This window comes from Aspergillus piperis, assembly GCF_003184755.1.
Source record: "Aspergillus piperis CBS 112811 unplaced genomic scaffold BO85scaffold_1, whole genome shotgun sequence".
Classification (NCBI taxonomy): Eukaryota; Fungi; Ascomycota; class Eurotiomycetes; order Eurotiales; family Aspergillaceae; genus Aspergillus; species Aspergillus piperis.
In genome coordinates, this window is record NW_020291591.1 from 1399023 (window position 1) to 1417532 (window position 18510).

Below are 18510 nucleotides of genomic sequence, written 5' to 3' on the forward strand. Positions count from 1 at the left end.
TGCCAACTTTATGATGGCTCGGATAGACCACACCAGTTGGTTTTAGGCTGGCTTGGACCAGATCTTGAACACGAGCTGTATGCTGAGTCTTGATTATTCGCAAATGGGAAGGCTGCCATTGCACTGCCTGCAAACCAGTCCTTTGATGATATCCTCTGACTGGACACGATTCTCGTGACTCGATAGTCATCAGAGCCATCATTCACCGTTAAGCTTTGCTCAGCCTTACAGGCTGATGTCAAGTAGCCTTCGTAGAAGACAAGGCTGTCAGAAGAGCAGATATATAGACCGAACCAGAGACGAAAACAAGTCCATCTTCAGGACAACTCAATATATGACACTGCAGATCTTGTTAGCACGATGGCCTATCGCCAGCGACGTTTCTCCATGTTCCTGCGCCGTCCCTTCAAAGAAACTACCCAAAATACCTCAGTCCCTCATCCAGACTTATTCAAGACCTTAGGTATCGCATCAAATGATACTCAAAGAGGCAACGTAGACCTCCCAACGATCGGGGAATGTGCCGTCCATCTCGAACTGCTCGAAGTATTCCGTAACCTGCGTATCCAGATCATCCAGTCGAAGGAGTTAGTCCGCGTATACCGTCTCGATTCGAGCCGATTATGGATATCGAAACATCGTAGAGAAACGAAGAGGACGGAAAAGTGGCATCGGTTCGTGTCGCTTGCTGTTGAGAGATTTCAGGTCTGGATCCGTGCTGCGGAGAAGCAGCTTGAGCGTGATGGAAACAATGAAACGCTTATACTTCCGCCTGCTGGTAAGTTTCACTGTATAGCTGTATGGACTTAGTCAGTGACTGAAGTCGTCAGACATACTTATGGTTTGGCACGCATTCCTGCTCAATCCATCCGATTACAAGGAATTCTGTACAAGCCGTCAGCTTGATCGAATTCAGGAAATGCCTTTCCCATGGGTTGTTATAGTAGGTTTGCACCATGGATTGATATACATCGCATACTAATCAACTATTACATGGTAGCACGACTGCATCAACCCAAACAACTGGTCATATACCCTCCCCAGCCCAAACAAACAATGGCTCGAATCTACAGCAAGCATAACAGCAGACCCTCTTGTCAGTCTCACAGACACCATTAGCGAAACCCAGTCCACACCAGACATACCGAACCAAGAAAAACATCCATCAATCCCCCAAGAAAACAATGCCCTTCTACACAACGTCCTCCGCCAAATGAAGTTCATCGACCAGATGCACGACTGTCTATGGATTTCTTATCCTGATGCCGCAGACATACTAGAGACTGCTCGAAAACGCTACAACAACTTCGTCGAGTTGTTTCGTCTCCATCCCGGCGTTATGCTCGTTCCAACGTTGGATATAGATCTAGTCTGGCATACGCATTTGTGTAGTGCGGCACGGTACAGGGAATTCATGATGGAACGGGTAGGGCGGTTTATTAACCACGACGATAAGTTGGGGAAGGGTGCGCTGGATGATGGATTTGACAGGACGAAGGAACTGTATGAGGAACTGGAGAGTCGTGGGGGGGGGGGGTTAGATATGAAGGATTGCTCTGGTTCGGTGTTATGATATGAATAATGTGGGATGGATTGCAGTTATGATAGCATATTATCGCATAATTGTAGTGATTCCGGCTTGAACAAGTGACTGAACAATGATCTGAGTACACCTCTGGAAAATCCCCAAAACATTGATAGAGTTTTTGACACATTATTAAATTTACAATGGACGAAAGAGATTCTTTTGTCAAGATGAGAAGGAAAATTTATGACTGTTCATGCCTGTTGGCGGAAACGCTTGCAGAGCTCTGTCAGGCTCAGAATCTTCATGCTTCAGCCTGTAAATCACTTCCTTCTTCTAGATCACCGTAAATCATCCCAATAGATCGAATCCACAGGCTTCCAATTCGAAAGTAGAAACCCTTGATATAACAGTTTTTCGGTGGTTTGAGACTTAGGCTGCTATAAACCTCCCCTGATTCTTGATAGAAGCCGGCCCATTGCTGGTCCCAGATGGCCTTGAGCTAGTCATAATGAGCTGATGAAGAAAAATCAGGGAGCATAAGTAGATCTACTTACTTTAAGCAAGGGAAACTCGGACTCTGGACGCACACGAACAACGATCTCCGCAAAAATCTCATCTGGTCCGTGTATCGGGAAATACTTACCATAGTCACCGGTCTGACCAACGGTGCTTATCCCTCCTGACGAGTAGTGTATGGCGATACCTTGTATACCACCTAACGCACTATAGAACGTGACTCCCGATAGATTCTCTGTTAACCACAAAGCCTCGACAGTGAAGTTCCCAACATTCGACACCATATCTTTCTCATCTTGAGGCTCTCCTGCAACGTAATGAGTCTCATCAATATGACCTTTCCAGAATGCATGGCTTTTCTGCATCAAAAGAGTTTCTGGAAAGGAAATGGTAGTGTCGGAGCACCACCCGATATGTCTGAATTTGAGTGCCTGGATCATTTTGTTATTCTTGTTAACCAGCAGGTGGAGTTGAGTCTTGGTAAGAAACACATACGTCTCGCACAATTCTAAGCCTCCCTTCCCCTCTCCTTATACTAAGTCCTTCCCAGCATTGATCTCTTTTTGGATCCCCGAAACTCCACTCTGAACGACCGAACTTCAGACTTCTGATTCCGACAGCGTCCAACAAAAAACAGATAACGTCAACCTATCCTGGATAGAATAGATCTGAGAGACTAACTCGGAATGGGTACCAATGCGTTGATGAGTGCTTCTTGTCCGAAGATCAAGTCCGCAAACATAAATACGGCCGTCCATTCTAACTCCATAGACCGTGATGGCTTGAAGATCAATTAGCAAGATTGCGAAGGAATCACTGAATCCGTAGGCATCATTATTCGATTTTGTCGGGGCGCATACATCCACGGTCGGCGACGTCGAATTCATAGCCAGGTTGCCTATGTACTTGCTTACCTCTGTTTGTCTAGATACTACCTCCCATCTCAGATCGAGCCCTGCACTGTGGGATTCCAGAAATCCCGAAGAAAGGACAAGTAGCAATCTGCGCAAGGATGCACCTTCGTCAGCAGTGGGAAGACATCGATAGAATTGCCTTGGTTCTCGGCGCATGAATGAAGCACCATAATCCAGCGCAATCTTGCTGGCGCAAAACAGCCGAATCAGATCCGTCGGTGGAAGGTAATCTAGGATCATGGTCAAAATTTCAAGGGGAAGTTCAAGCAATTGTGAATCACAGCGAGCAGAGTCTGTCTCCATGTACGGCCCAGTGCAACATGTTGCAAGATCAGAGGGTATAATAGCAGCATGTGGATCGAGGCAACCTGGGAAGTGATATCAGCACGGTTCGAAATATCCGCTGTAGGATATGTCATACTACGCAGCTTCATTTGTGCGTGGTCCCCAAAATTTCTTTCTCTATCTGGCTGTAAGGTCTGGCACAATCGAAATAAATGTTCAACTTCTATCGGCGATGCAGTTTGCTCAAGCAGAACATGATAGCAGGAGGAATGAATGAGGAAGCAATCCGTCGATGTGTAGGAAGGGCAAGGAAACACTCCAGTTCTTTCCGGTTGATCTTCATCTTCATCGAAAATTATGTCTTGGTAATCCTCGGAATCATTGTAATACAGATGACCAAGGTAAAGCTTGCCATCCTCATGGCACATTAGATGGGATTGGTTAACACTGACAAGCCCGGAGAAGAGTAAAGTTTACCTATTGTAAAATCCTTCGACCAGTCTGCCTCACCCAGCCAGCCAGAGCAGAGCAAGCAACACGAGAAAGCCACGAAAACCGACATAAGGTATTTGAGTTGTTAAAATGAGCTTTACAGTTGAGTAGATAGTGGCACTGAAGCTAGTATGAAGGTCAAGCTATAAATAAAGTCTTGCGAAACAGTACGTACTACTGCTAAGTAGAGTAGAGCAGCAATAAAAGTCTACTGATGTGTGACCAACACAGTAGTAGTGAATACACTCCACTAAGATATTATAGTATAATATTCCAACCTTGCTGATCAGGAATCTACATGTTGTTGCTTTGCATAATTGAAATCGGGCCGACGTACAAGGGTGGTATATAAGCATCTTGCATTTAGTAAATCCAATATTCAGTTACAATGCTCGATAGAGTGGTATAATATCAACTTGCGCGCTGGAACTCACTGTCGCTGTTGCTGATGCTATTGGTGGTAATCGCACTGGCATCCGCATCAGTCCCTAGGGCACATACCACTCGATTGTGCCTCGTAACCCAGAGTCTCAGTTCGCTCATCTGGTCACTGAGGTGCGAAAGCTTGACTTGACCTTCACGTCATTACATCTTGTGTGGACAACTGATATGATGTGGACCGTGCAACGTCCCTCGATTTGGTCTTTGATTTTATCTTTGAAAGCTGGAGAAGATACATGCCTGTCAGAATCACTGGAACAACAAGCACCGCAGTCACAAATGCAGAGAAGTGAAATGTCTCAAAATGTGGAAAATCTGCCAAACTGGCGATCACGGCGATTCAGGGGTATACGCCATCTGTGCCAAATGCCACGACCACCCAGCTGGCGGCCCAGATGGTTTCCTTGAATGCATTGAACTCACGGTTTGAGCATTCAGTAGCGCTATTCAAGCTCCTCAAGCCAGCGTTGAACATGTGTTTTTCTCGAACTATTCTGCATCTCTACGTCCGATTCCTCATCGTCTGGAGCCTCCTCGTCATCAGTACCTTCCATATCGAACCAGGAAAGCTGATACATAGGTCTTTCGCTGCTAGGGTAACCTGTCGATCTCAACCATTTGAATATACCACGTGTGGCGCCTTCGGAAAGCGACTGTGAGAAGAAGTTATATGTATAGTCTTCAAGAACCGGAGAGTCTCTGTTATGGAGGTATTGCGATTTTTTGTCTGTCGGCTGGCTAGTTTGTTCTCTTGTGTTTCTTATTGAACGATTGTCCGTCAAAATCCATTCCCAAGAGTCGTATTCCAGGTAATGCCCGGTACACCAAGCATGTTCAAAGACTGATAACTCTGTTTCGCTGAGATGGGTAGCCCCAAAGGGCTTCCAGGGCCAGATTGGAGGTCGATCGTGACCTTCAAAGGCTGTAATGAAGAGTAACCGACACTCATCATCGCGATGTATATAATCGCCATCGATGGATTCTATTTCTGAGGTCAAGAAAGGCTGACTTGTTTCGGTCCAGGCAGACGCAGGAAGATCCACAGCCGTCATGCCTGCTCGTACGTCGCGCAAGATAGATTTTGCCAAGTCTGTGAGAAGGGCACCGAGCCAGAGAATACCGATTCGAGGTTGCCGATTTATCAGAAACGCGGCCTTTGAATTGCTCTTCGAAGATATTGAATCGAGAATTGCGAAGGCTGGGTTCAGCCATGCACTCACAAGGTTACACTCGATATCTTTATTGAAGAAGGTGCTGCACAGTATCGAGCGTAGACCCCATACATTGGAACTCAATGTCATGTACTTGGCAAGCAATTGGCCGTGCTCTTTGAGGAGTTCCTGAATGGGAACAGTGGACCCGCCATCACCCTCTTTTGACTTCAGTCGGGAACTTTCTTTAGGGAAAGGGAGTGCGATTGTTCTTCCCCTCATGAATGGGATATAAGGTACCCCGGCAAGGGCGACTGAGCACTGGGCGTAAAGACGATGGTGTACACAGAAGCGTCGTAGATATTCAAGAGCGGTCCATGAATCTGGTGGGTCTGCCCTAGTATTCAGGAAGCCCTTGGTGGTTACTATCAATCCAGCGCCAGTGGCAGACAGCGACCACGGCGACAAATATTCATGGCCATTGTACTTGGTGGTCGCATCCCAGCAACTGTCAGAGCACAAGACCGCACGCCACCAGGAAACTTCCTCCACGCAAGCATCATCACCGATATCAATCTGAATCATATGTTGCTTGTTTGGAGAGAACCCTAGGCGGTAGATCACATTTGCCTGTAGAGGTTCTCCACGTTGACTGTGCGTTAACGACAAGACTACCTTTCCCTTGTGTTGATTGTTTCTCCTCGCAAGCGAACGCGATCTTCTCGTCAGAGGCAGCGGCGCTACCACCAAGGAAAGGTGGGGTCTGGCAGACAAGTGATCCCAAGTCTATTGCGTGCTGTGGGAATGGATGACCTTCATCCTCACTAGCTAGATAGGAGGACCACGTTCGAAAGCTTTCCTGGAGGACATGATTGAATGTATCATCAGCCGGGCGCACAGCATCGCCCATGATCCACACCTTCACGGGGAAAGAATTTTAAACAGAAAAAACCTTCGCGGTTGGTTGATTCGATATCAATTATGGGAATGAGAAGACGTGAGTAAAAGGTCCCGATTCCACGATGATTTCCCTCTCGTCTTCAGCTAAGTATCAACGGAAGGGAGAAAGAGGTGCTGTTGCCAGTAAGGGACAATTATATAAGCACGCATGCTGCGTACACGTTCAATTTGAGAGTGAAAAATGTATAATACAAGTATAACTGCCTGAGGCTGATAGTCATGCTTCTCACTTGTCGGAGTGGTCATCACTACTATTGTATCTTATCTCTCGTGACACTTTCAAGCTTCCGATAATCATCTATCCCAACCACCAAGACATTTCAATCTTTAGAAACAATGTTCGGCCTTAGATGGATTTTAGGACACGGCAGAAGATAACTCTAAAATTTGTCGATCATGAGATTTGCTGTTGGAAACATTGACTGGAAGGAACAGAGCCACGTCCTTTGACACTCCGGACAATGTTGCGCGCCAAACCAACAGAATGAAGCAAGACCTTATGATTTGGGACTAAAGCGCAACATCTCCCGTTGCCAGTAAATACTCCAACATCACAAACGCAGGCGGTTCCAAGCGGGTGGAACATGTCTGGGTCCTCGATGTGATGGCGGATGAGGGTGCCGGGGCCAGCCAATGCCAACCCGTCAATCTAGCGCCAGCTGTGCGTGCCTCGTCTCTCTGGCGTCTCTCCCCTCTTCCCCTCTCCATGGCGGCAACCACTTGATATCACATCTCCTCTCACGCTATCTTCTCTAGCGCAGCTTCCATGCAGTGTCATTGCTCATCACACTGGGCGTCTGTCGGGTCGGCCAAGTCCAACCCATGGCGTATACTAACCGCTGCACTTTTCCAGCACGACACGCTGGAATCTCAGCACAGCTGATCCGTTGATATCAGGGTAACCACGCAGGACTTATTGGCTAACAATGTTTCATGGGGTGATTCCAAGTCGCGACATTCGTGGTGTCTCCCGAAAACCATGGCCTCGAAAGGTGCTTCATTGATAGGCCCCAGTTACTTGCTGCCTCCAACCATACAATATAAATATCCAGCCATCGACATGACCCAGAACCTGCTCCTCTGCCTGTTCAATCTTAGCATTCAAGAACAATCTTCAGTTCCGGTGTACATACTTTGGTATATACTTCGTGTTCATAAGTCGTCATAATGATCGACCTCCTAGAAGTGAAAAGACGCTACGAAGCCGTGCTGGCAGTTGAAGATAGCAGAGACAAAATTCTTCAGGTACTTTTCTTCACAGCATAACGCATATTCAATTTATTAACCTCTTCTTCGACAGAATCTCTTTGCCCAGGTCGAAAGTCTGCAGAGGGCCCTTCAGAACACGCTTGGTGATGCCAAGTTCCAGGAATTGAAGAAGTATAAAACAGAGTATGACGACTTGCGGCTTGATCAGGTATTTTCTTTTCATTCTAGTGTCTCGCTTCTATAGGCTTATACAGATCCGCAGTCCAAGTTAAGTTTTGTTTCTGTACTTGTCGACGGTGACTGCATGAATGTAAGTAAGCGTCCGACTGTTGTCTCGTCCTATACTGACAAGTTAGTTCAACGATACTCTCATCCGACAAGGCTACAACGGTGGACGCAAGGCTGCCATGCTCCTCCGAAAGTCCGTCGAGCGTCACATCCGTGATATCGACCCCCAGGCCAGCCCAAACATTCAGTACCGCATCCGAGTGTACGCCAACGTTCCGGGTCTGATGAAAACGTACCGGGAAGCACACATCTTGCGTTCCAATGAAGCGCTAGATCCATTCATTCGGGGGTTCAACATGGAGAACAGCCTGTGTGATTTCATCGATGCAGGAAATGGCAAGGAGTGTTCAGACGTCAAAATACGGGGTACGTTGCCCTCTTCACCAAATCATGGCATGTACTAACCGCCATCATAGCAACATTCGAACAAGACATCCTAGACGTCCACTGCCGTCGCATCATCTTCTGTGGCTCGACCGACAATGGCTACGCACGCATCCTCGGCTCCCACCAAGGATCCAACCGCATCTCGCTCGTCCAGGGAGCACCCTTTGCATGGGAAATGGAGCAGCTAGCAAGCGAGTTCCAAACCACATCCTTCCCGGAGGTCTTCCGATCCACGAAGCTACCCTCCCGAGCATCATCCTTCAGCGCATTCAAGACCGCATCCGCCAACACATCACCCAGCAGCTCTCCAACCAGCCTCAGCACGCCCTCAACGCCAAAACGCAACTACGCCACAATTGCCAAGTCGAACCTCCAAGCGACATCCCCCACCAAAACAAACAGATCCAAACGATCGAAAATCTCAGTCATAACATTCGATATTTCCCCCTCATACGACACCCACATTCAATTTAACACAGTGCAGCTTAACAGCCAGAGCCAACGGGTTGACCCACCACCCCGGGCCAGCAGCAGAGAGAACTTTGAAAGATTACGAAGGTCGAAGTACTGCAGTAGATATCATATCCTGGGAGAGTGTCCTCTTGGCGATGAGTGCGGGCACAGACACGGACGCCGACTCGGATCTAGGGATGTTCATGACCTCTGGTGCGTTACTCGGACGTGCGTCTGTCCGAATGATATCTGGTGTACGGATCCCAAGTGTATTTGTGGACATCAGTGTCCGTGGGAGAACCAGCAGGGACATTGCAGTGCAGACTGCAAGTTTCCCGAGTCTATGCATGGGGTGGATAAGTCGGTTGCGGTGATTTTGTAGTAGCTTGATTATTTTTTATGAGAATGTATTTTCTTGAAACCATGTTATATACACCATCATCACATCATTATATTCCTTATTATATCCATCCTCCAAAACAATTGAATCTATAACGACGCTCTAGCCTGACGATCGCTTCACCACTATCAGAACAGTCACATGAATTTTTTGCATAATATCTTTTGTTTTTACAAATAATAGACACTCCAGTCTAGTCACAAATTGAAATGGGAAAAAAAGAGAGGAGAGAAAAAACCCACTAAGCAAACAAAAACTTCGCCGCATGTTCCACATGATCATCCGAGAACGTCGCCATAGTATAATAACTGTGATCGTAATCAGGCTGGTACCGAATCGTCACGCCCTCCACACCAGCCTCCTTGGCAGCTTTCTCGAAGTTCTCGGGAAGAAGTTGGCCCTGTTTGTAGAAGTTGTCGCCGGTGCCCTGTACACACGCACAATCATTATTAGTACAGCCTACAAGGGGGAAAACAGAAGGGGAAAGGGAAAAAAAAAGGGAATACACACAACATCAATCAAAACATCCAACCTGCCACCCTTCCACTTCTTCAGCAATTCCGTAGCATCATGCTCCTTCCACTTCTCCTGCTGATCTTCACCAAAGTATCCCGAAAAGGCCTTTTGTCCCCACGGGCAGTTAATCGGGTTGGTGATGGGCGCGAACGCAGACACGGACTTGTATTTGCCGGGGTTGCGAAGGAACTAACCCCCAATTATCAACTTATATATTCCCAACATCATAGAGACAGATACTTGGTGAGAGAGCTATACGTACCAAAGTCAAAGCACCATGTCCACCCATACTATGACCCGTAATACTCACCCGCTCACTATCCAATTGCGGGAAGGCAGCAAACACCGTCGCGGGCAATTCCTCCGTGATGTACGTGTACATGTTATACCCGTTATCGTAGGGCGGCTTGGTCGCGTCGACGTAGAAGCCGGCGCCAGTGCCGAAGTCGTAGCTGTCGGCTTCGCCGGGGATGTTGAGGCCGCCTAATCCCACCATCTTATATTAGCGTTACTCCAATTACCATGGATTTTTTTTATAAGGATAAATGTGATAGAGTTCTTGAGATAAGCAAGAAGGGGGGGGGCGGGGGTGGGAGGGGAAAGGTAGGTTGGTGAAACATACGAGGACTCGTATCAGGGTACAACACAGCAATACCCTTCTTACTGGCACCGTGCTGGAAGAAGCCCTTCTCGGAGCAGTTCTCGGCGGTGCAGGTCAAACCCGAGAGGTAGATCAGGACGGGGACCTTGGCGGAGGGGTTCTGGTAGGCTTGAGGAGGTAGGTAGAGGTTGAAGCCCATTTCACATTTGGTGGAGGTGGCGGCGTGGGTGAGCTTGAGGAGCTTGCCGCCGAAGGAGGCGATGGTGGCTTTTGTTGTGACGGACATGATTATATGTATGTGTATACCGTTGGGTGTTGTGGATGGAGTAGAGATGGAGGTAGGTAGGGAGGGAAAGAAAGGGTGGATGGTTTAATTATATCAACAATGATGAGGGGAAATATCGGATGAGGGGGAAATGAGGGGCGGTGGATCCGTCAAAACTCCGGAAATTTTTGCCGTTTGAAGTTATCGACGCTATCCCGGATTTATCATCGAGACAATCTAGATGGTTGAATAGATAATGTATGAACTGTAGAATTAAACTAACTACCTTGCCATGCTATGCCATAGGTATCATATTCCCTTCCCAAAAGGTAAAGAACGCCAATGCTTATCCATCTCCAATAATTACGCCAAAAACACCGCAGGGATGCCGTAGATCACCGGCGCCGCTCCGTTCAAGTACCTCAACACACAGGCCTGCCGCGACTGGCAAACCGCATCATCCAAAGCCACTGCCTGCTCACGTCCCCCGACAAGGCCCCATTTCTCCAGCGTGCTTTTGGCAAACCGGTCAATGTCCTTGTCCGTCACATCCCAGAGAGTGGCCACCAAGGCCGGGCTCCCCGCATGCAAGTAGTTCATCGGCGTGCCGTACGGCTCGTACTCGCCGGCTTCCGTCAGAGCACCGCTGCTGCAACCCATCAGGAATGTGATTGCGCATCGGTCAAGACGCTTGATCGTCCGCGCCCGACAGTACTGTACGCCACTGCCGTGCCCGAAATAAAGGAACACGTCGTTCGACTCTAATCCGTTCTTGAACTCTTCCTCCGTAGGCTCCCGGTTGGCCACTCCGCTCCACCCCTCCAGCTTCAATAAGTCCTTCTCGAAGGTGCCCTGCGTGGTTTGGAGGTCACCGGTGGGGTTGAGGAAATATGTGCCATTCTTGCGGTTGATCGTAAAACCAGCCTTGCTTTCTGCACCTTCGTCGCGGAATCGCACGATTCGGTCGCGAAGACATTCCAAGGAGGGCACACGGCACACCGGGAATCCCTGGAGACACGGGAGGGACTCCCACGGGAACATATGCAAGGACTTGTCCAACACCAGAACAGTTCGGTTGGGTGAAGGGTTGCCCTGCTCTTTCCGGACTTGCTCATGATACCCCCTCAGAGAGTCGAGGGTTTCCACAACCATCATGTCGAAATCGATTTCATCATATGCGTTGCGCTCACCCTGAAATTGCAAGATATCAACAACGAAGTAGAGAAGGTCCATCAACGTCTCTTCGGGGTCTTCTTGGTCATCCAGGTCCTTGACACCAATGAACAGTTCAAGCACATTCGGATGAAGTGTCAACCGCGGACTAGCTGCACGACCGCCCTTGCGGCGCGAGGGCAGATGCTTGTCCAGGATGGTATGGAATGCCTCTGCAAATCGTGCAAGCGAACGAGTCTCGTGCGGGACCGGCGAGAATATTCCGCGGAATCCACCGAACCAGACAGTCTCGATATGTTGCAGAAGAGCTTCCATCCGACGGTCCAGTGCTTCCCGGTTCTTCCACCAGTCCTTCTTCATCTGCCGGTCGGTTTGGTGCTTAGCTGCATGCGCACTTTCGTTGGCCAGTCGAATCAGCTCCTGCATATCTCCCTTTCCATCCTCGAATGTGTATTGCTCCTCCTCATCCTCCGAACTGCCACGCTTGAGAGGCAAACGCAACAAGAACGGTGAACGACCCTTTTGCAACCGAGAAACCACAAACTCGGTACGGTCAGTGCTCAAGGACAAAGAAAGGACGTTCCAGTTCTCCGGAAGAATATCAACATATTCTTCGGTAAAACGGGAGCAGAGATCCTCTTCCGGTACCATTGCAGATTCAGCAGTCGGCCAAAGCAGGGGGTCGCAGTAATCCGCAAGTTGTTTGTCAAGAGTGATGGCAGCATGCTCCCGTGTAAACGCACCAATGCGGCCAACCTCGTTCACATTTGCTGGTGATTGAGAGAGCGCAACGAGGTTATCAAGTGCCGTGACATGGGTCAACATGGAGATACGGCTCATCAAGCGAGAGGCAGCATGGCTGTCAAGGGTTGATCCGAGGCTTGTGGCAAGCGGAAAGATGGTATTCAGACTCTCGCTCGCTTTGGCGAGCATTACAGAAAAGTCCTCTGTCGGCTTAGGCGTCTTAGAACGTGTACCTCTCGCAGCCGTCTTTGTTGGCGCTCGTGTCCTGCGAGTGGCAGTTGTTTTACCGCTACTGGTCTGGCTCACCGTCTTACTTGGCGACTGGAGTGATGGCAGGGAGATGGTCGATTCAGGGAGCACACAGTACACTGCATGAGTGGCGAAGTTCCGAATGGCATCAGCGAGTAGATGCTCACTTTCGCCAATGTGCAGGGAGATCTGACTGTCCCTAGAAGTTGCAAACTTGCGTGCATCCTCCAGCAAGCTGGATGCCTTTTCAAAGTCCCGTAGCGAACGTAAGCATGCTGCCTGCTGCCGAAGAATGTCGCTCCGCAAATGAAGAAGTGACGTCGAATCTGTCTCTGTTGACTCGGAGCCGGCGCTTGACGTCTTGGGCGTACTTGTAGTTGCTGCACGAGTTCTGCGGGTCGTAGTCGCCGCCCGTTGCCTCGTCTTCCTAGCAGTGCCTTGGACCTGTAGCTTTTTCATCTTGTCATTAAGGTCCGCTACACCCGAGAGAACGTCCAATGACTCAGAAGCGCTACACTCAGCCATGAGCCTGTCGGCTTCGAGGAGAGCACGGTGTTCATCGCGGTAACGACCCTGTGCTCTATGCAGAGAAGCAAGGCCGATCTGCAATGAAACAAGCTCAATGCTGTTGTCGAGCTGCTTGGACAAGGACTCAGCCGCTGCAAGAAGCTCCTGTCCTTCCTTCATATGTCCACCATAGATCCAGTGCGAGCCAAGCTGCGCTTGTGACGCGATCAAGCGAACGTTGGCGTTAAGTGTTTTGTTAATCTTCAGCGCTTGCTCTCCGTAGTAGATGGCGTCCTGGAATAAGCCGTGATGGGCGGAAAGGCTCGAAAGATTCAATAGAGCCATGTGATGTGAACCAATATGAGGCCAAAACGGGGCACCCTGCGAGTACACGGCCAGGGTTGCGTTCGCTTGCGAGACCTCGAGTTTCGCCATTCCTTCAACCACAGTTTCCAGCTCAGAGTTTTCGGCTGATTGAGCGATCTTGTCTTGTTTTCTCTGCGCAAGCTTTTCGATCTTAGCCCAAATCCTGCAATTCAGCCTAACAGACAGTTTGCCGAAAAACAGAGCATCATTGATTGAGCCCTGAGCGAAAGAGAGTCGGGAGCTCATGAATGCCGCGTCGGCCACCAATCTCTCCCACATAAGCTTCGACAATACCGAGCAGGCGTTGAGATCTTCCTTCTTCTGGTTCTTCTCATACAGAGTTCGAGCTGCTGAAAGTGTACTCCCTGCTTTCTGGATCTCACCAACTTCGAGAAGGTAGCCCACGCGAGCTAGCTTGTGTGAAAGCGTTGCCAAACAAGAGATGTCGCGCTGGCTGAGATATTGATCCGCTCGGCTCAATAGTTCGTCCGCCTTCGTACAGTATCCAAGGCGACTGTATTGGAGTGCCAGTCGTGAAAGAACGATGATCGCTTCCGAGAAATCGCTAGATCCGCGAAGCTCAATCACTCGTAAAACAAGTTCGAGCGTCGAAAGCTGCAACTTCCATAGCCCATGAATTTCGGTATAGTCGACGATAGCTTTCATCTGTAGCAGAAAATGATCAACGTCGCCAACGCTTAAAACCACCGAGTCCCAGTCATTGCACTCTCGCATCATCAGATTCCACCAACTTAGCACACTCTCCAAATCCTTTGGTTGAAGAGTGCCTTCATGCAGTCCTAGAGTAAGCCGGACGGAATTCTGGATGTGTCCTACAAGAGGAGAGAGGTCTGAATCGTCACCGAGTTCTTCCATATCAAGAGCGCTTGAACCAGCCTCAATGACATTCTGTAATATAGCAGAATCCAGGGAGCCCGGGTATTCAAGGGAAAAGCGCAAGGTGGTCAGCACGACCCGCAATCGCCGGAGTGGATGGGCTTCTGGGGAGTATAGTTCGAAAAGCTTGGTCAAGAGCAGACCGAATGTAGACCGGAACGAGTTATCGAGTGTAGAAGCCGAGGCCAAGTCCGTCATGATACCTAACTGCCATTCGATAAGATGCCCACGCTGGAGATGGGTCAGATTGTCATCGTCGAAGACGCCATTCTCTTTTGTCGACTTCCTTCTCAGGTTCATCTTCAGGAAAGCATAGAGAACACGGCCAAGCATGAAACCACCGCTCTTGGGGTCCTGGCACATCCGATGGGGGAAGCACCCTTCTGTGATAGAAAGGACTTGGTCGAGTGTGCCGGTCAATAGATGTTCCTCGATCGATTGCTGGAAGGCTTGCTCAGCCTCACGGCCAGCATTAGCTTCTAGATAAAGATGCGCGAGCTTCTCGTATTTGAGAGGCGTGAATCCTGCAACCTTCTGAGCCGGCGAGCAATTCGACAGGAGCGTCGCAGACTGCTTCAGCACAGGCACAAGTTCGCGAACTCCTTTGCCGGACTCTCTTTCCTTAATGTACCGAGACCAAAAGAGATTTGACAGCTTCACGAAGCAGATACCGATGCTCTCGGCAATAGAATCGGACGCTTCTCCCGCTGACTCCATCGTCACCAGCAGGCGTTGGCTATCTATCAATGTTGACTGCATTTCCTCCCATGGCGGTCTCTGTGACAAGATAGATAGCTTTCCAATGGCGTTGACAGAATCGATAGCTGCAAGTGCAATATTCCGAACTGCAACAACACGCTTCTGAAATGGTTCAATTTCCTTTCCTTCGTCTTCGGCAGGTTTGCGCCCAACATATCGTCGCAGAAACCTAACGAAACCGTTCAAATATCCGTAGATGCGATAAGATACATCGTCATCGTCTTTCTTGGGGCTTTTTTCCCTCGAAGCGATGTCTCCAAAAAGACCCATGGCTAGTTTCTTCAGTTTGGCTGCTTCAACCAATAATTCGTCAAGGTCGTTCGCGCTACCTTTGAGTGGCATACATAGAACATTGGTAGCTTCCTTGATTGCCTTTCCCAGTCCGGAAGAATACTTCGTAGCCTGCTTCAAAGCTTGAACATGCAATGACGCAATCTTACAGCGGACGGTAGCCAGAGAGAGACATTGTCCGTCCGAGAGAGGGGTCAGAGTTTCCGTGTACAATTGTAAGGCTTCGTCGAGGCATCCCGCTTCCTGAGCGACCTGGCCCAGGATTGTCGCAATTTTCGCCACAGAGATGTTATCGTTCATGCTGGGTGAGGAACGTTTTTGGACACCGGTAAAAGTCGATTGCAGTCGAACGATGGTCTTGTAGGTGGAAGCAAATTCGGATTTCGTAATGCCTTTGCTCTGATGAGCATAGCTAGCGACGTATCGTGCCAAGGGATCCCACATCTCCTTAGCATCATCACATACATGCCCCGAGGTCTTCCAGGACATGCAACGAATCTCGAGTGATAGGAGTTGGAGAGTTAACGATGTAGTCGGCTTTAGTTTGTTCGTTGAAGATTGTTGTGTGCTGGAGGATAGGGATAGTACTGTATTAGACAATAATTGGAGCTGCATTGCGGCCTTGTCCTTGGTAAGAGCTCCTGCTTCTAGAGCAGCCAGAGTCACATTTGCCGGGCTACTCGGGTCCGATAATTGCAAGGATGGAGTCGCGTTCTGAACAGTGGCGGCCTTCTTTTCGGACGACATAAGACGAAGCGCATTCGACTGGTATGACACTATGAGGCCATACAGAGAGCCCGCATGGCTGATGTTGGAAAAGGTTAGAAGATCAGACATCCGTTCCTTGGTTGTTTCGCCTTCCTGCTCTACCGGGCTCCCTTTCCGGCTTGAGCCTTTACATCCACCACTGACTTTGCTATCGAGGTATTGTTGGATCCTTCTCTTTAGTGCTCTGAGCTCCTTGTAGGCTAAGTCACCCAGGCCCAAAGAGAGAAACCTTCCGGCCAGAATGCATGCACCTTGTTCGAGTTGAACGTTGGGTGTCCCGTTCTCCTGATCGGTCTTCAGTGTCCTTAAGCATGACAGCGACATAGCCGCGCACTCAGCCACCGCTAGTATTCCGTTGTCTGTTTTTGTTGTTGCACTCTGTAGGGACATTTTTGACTTTCTGGGGGATTTCGCGACACGGGTGGGAGAGGGTGATCCGCGAGGGGTACTAGTCGCGGAGGATCGAGCATCATCGCGTTTCGTCGACTGCAGCTTCACTGCTTCTGAAAGTGTTTTTAACGTCGAGTTAAAGATCTCTGTAGCGAGAACAAGCTTCTCCTGGTCCGATAAACGCGCCGCATCCTGATCGACCACTGTGCTCAAAGCCGCTTCGGCCGCAGAGACCGTCGTCCGCGATCCTCTAGTTGTTTTTGTTCGCCTCGTAGTGGACGATGCTTTCGTCGTCCGGCCTACCCGCTTCACTGTCGCACTTTCGATATCTGGGGATGCTTTCGACGAACCGCGGAGTAATGTTTGGAGGGATGAGACGGTGCCATTAGAGCATGTGGAAGTTGAGCGGACGGCCTGCTTCACCGATTCTACAGGAGAGCCGGGGAGTAGCGTCGAGACCGTCATGGTTGGCGGAGTTTGAATGTAGACAGTGCAGCAGTCACTGGCAATTGAAGGTCGTGGGGGTTCGTTCGAGCCATGCCTTCGATGTGATCATGACAGCCGGGCGGGAGCCAAGCAAAGGCGCGCGTTGTCACAGCAACCACTCGGCGCCTAATCCCAAACCGGACTAGTGTAATCTGGCTCCGAATCTCCGATTGCCTCAGGCCGAACTCTGCGGCAGATAATTGTGTGCCACAGCAAGTGTACAGACACCCCAGTGAGCAGCTTTGAGAGCATCTCGACGTCGCAATTCGACACAGTCCCCAGGACGGAGCTCTTCATTATGAACTCAGCACGAATCTCTCTCCGGCATCTGGCCCAAGCGGTCCCAACCCTCCGACCTGCCGGCGCTTTCCACATTCCAACAACTCAATTACAGTATCGTCTACAGTCCACTTCTTCCAAAGCGATACCCAGATTCGCTCAAACATCACTATGGACATCAATGATTCCCAAATTTATCCGGAACCGCGGCGCAAAGGAAACCAAGCCGTATAAGCCGAAGTCCAAAGAATGGAACCCCGCAAGTTTCTACATCATCATCTTCATCCTGATCGGATCCCAGGCCATCCGGATGATCGCGTTGAAGAACGACTATGCAGCGTACACACGATCAACAGATGCGAAGATTAGGCTTCTTCGGGAGGTCATAGAGAGGGTGAATAATGGGGAGAAGGTCGATGTGGAGAAACTGCTGGGCACAGGAGATGAGGCGAAGGAAAGAGAATGGGAGGAAGGTCAGTGCTTGCTTGATCTTGGTTTACCGTTTTACCATACTGAGGATCCTGCTTTTACTGACTTGGGGGTCTTGTCTGATATAGTACTACGCGAGATCGAAGCAGAAGATTCATTATGGCATCGCAAGGCGGCCGCGTCGGAAGCTCAGCAAGAGCAGGTCGAGGAGCCAAAACAATCGATTATGAAGTCAATTATTAAAGATCCTGCTGTACCTGCAGAGGGACCTCAGGATAAAGGCTTACCTGCGGATAGCCCGTCAAAGAAGAAGCTCAACTTCTTTTAAACAAGCGTGCGTCTATTGATGGCCAGCATCCCCACACGGACTTACACCCGAGGCTACTATCGAGATGCATTTCCCGAATGATGAGAACGAACCGTGCTTATACGCCGGACAAAGTTCCGTAGGTGGTTGCTGTCAGGGGTGCAGAAACAGCTCAGGATATGGTCCTCAATCATTCCCAAATCCGGAAGGAGCGAAGAGCAGATGACAATATCTGACAGGCCATACATAGTCCTCGTTTGCTTGGGCGTGGCCATCATCTGATTTTACTTTGCATAAATACGCTTTGTTCCCTCTCCTACTCTCCAATTGATACCCACATAGCTTTCCAATGTATCCCAAATCATGTACTTTTTGTGGGAGGCATTTTGGACAGGTCTTATATTTGTATTATAAATTCTCATAAGGTGAAAAGACACTATTACACTCTTGACCAAAAAG

General features: G+C 49.3%; 5 protein-coding genes across 5 annotated transcripts; 2 read left to right on the forward strand and 3 right to left on the reverse strand.

Annotated features, from left to right (window-relative positions):
- Positions 1-360: 360 nt before the first annotated feature.
- BO85DRAFT_473636 (uncharacterized protein) lies at positions 361-1651 on the forward strand (the record flags this gene model as incomplete). Its single annotated transcript, XM_025662631.1, has 4 exons — positions 361-778; positions 831-943; positions 1001-1503; positions 1630-1651. 4 exons carry the CDS (start codon positions 361-363, stop codon positions 1649-1651), a joined length of 1056 nt encoding a protein of 351 aa, XP_025520923.1.
- A 178-nt stretch (positions 1652-1829) lies between these two features.
- Positions 1830-3198, reverse strand: BO85DRAFT_494545 (uncharacterized protein; the record flags this gene model as incomplete). The annotated part of the gene is made up of 5 exons (XM_025663869.1): positions 1830-2027; positions 2083-2475; positions 2540-2692; positions 2722-2942; positions 3063-3198. 5 exons carry the CDS (start codon positions 3196-3198, stop codon positions 1830-1832), a joined length of 1101 nt encoding a protein of 366 aa, XP_025520924.1.
- A 5813-nt stretch (positions 3199-9011) lies between these two features.
- Positions 9012-10535, reverse strand: BO85DRAFT_444333 (S-formylglutathione hydrolase). Its single transcript, XM_025658995.1, has 4 exons — positions 10163-10535; positions 9803-10023; positions 9535-9729; positions 9012-9451 (listed from the first exon to the last, which is right to left on the reverse strand). The coding sequence occupies exons 1-4, from the start codon at positions 10425-10427 to the stop codon at positions 9266-9268; spliced, it is 867 nt and encodes a 288-aa protein (XP_025520925.1). The 5' UTR covers positions 10428-10535; the 3' UTR covers positions 9012-9265.
- Positions 10536-10661: 126 nt separating this feature from the next.
- On the reverse strand, positions 10662-17047 carry BO85DRAFT_386864 (C50 family peptidase). The gene has a single exon (XM_025656644.1). The coding sequence runs from the start codon at positions 17013-17015 to the stop codon at positions 10770-10772; it is 6246 nt and encodes a 2081-aa protein (XP_025520926.1). The 5' UTR covers positions 17016-17047; the 3' UTR covers positions 10662-10769.
- Positions 17048-17246: 199 nt separating this feature from the next.
- BO85DRAFT_386865 (DUF5321 domain-containing protein) lies at positions 17247-18510 on the forward strand. The gene is made up of 2 exons (XM_025656645.1): positions 17247-17788; positions 17873-18510. The coding sequence occupies exons 1-2, from the start codon at positions 17335-17337 to the stop codon at positions 18070-18072; spliced, it is 654 nt and encodes a 217-aa protein (XP_025520927.1). The 5' UTR covers positions 17247-17334; the 3' UTR covers positions 18073-18510.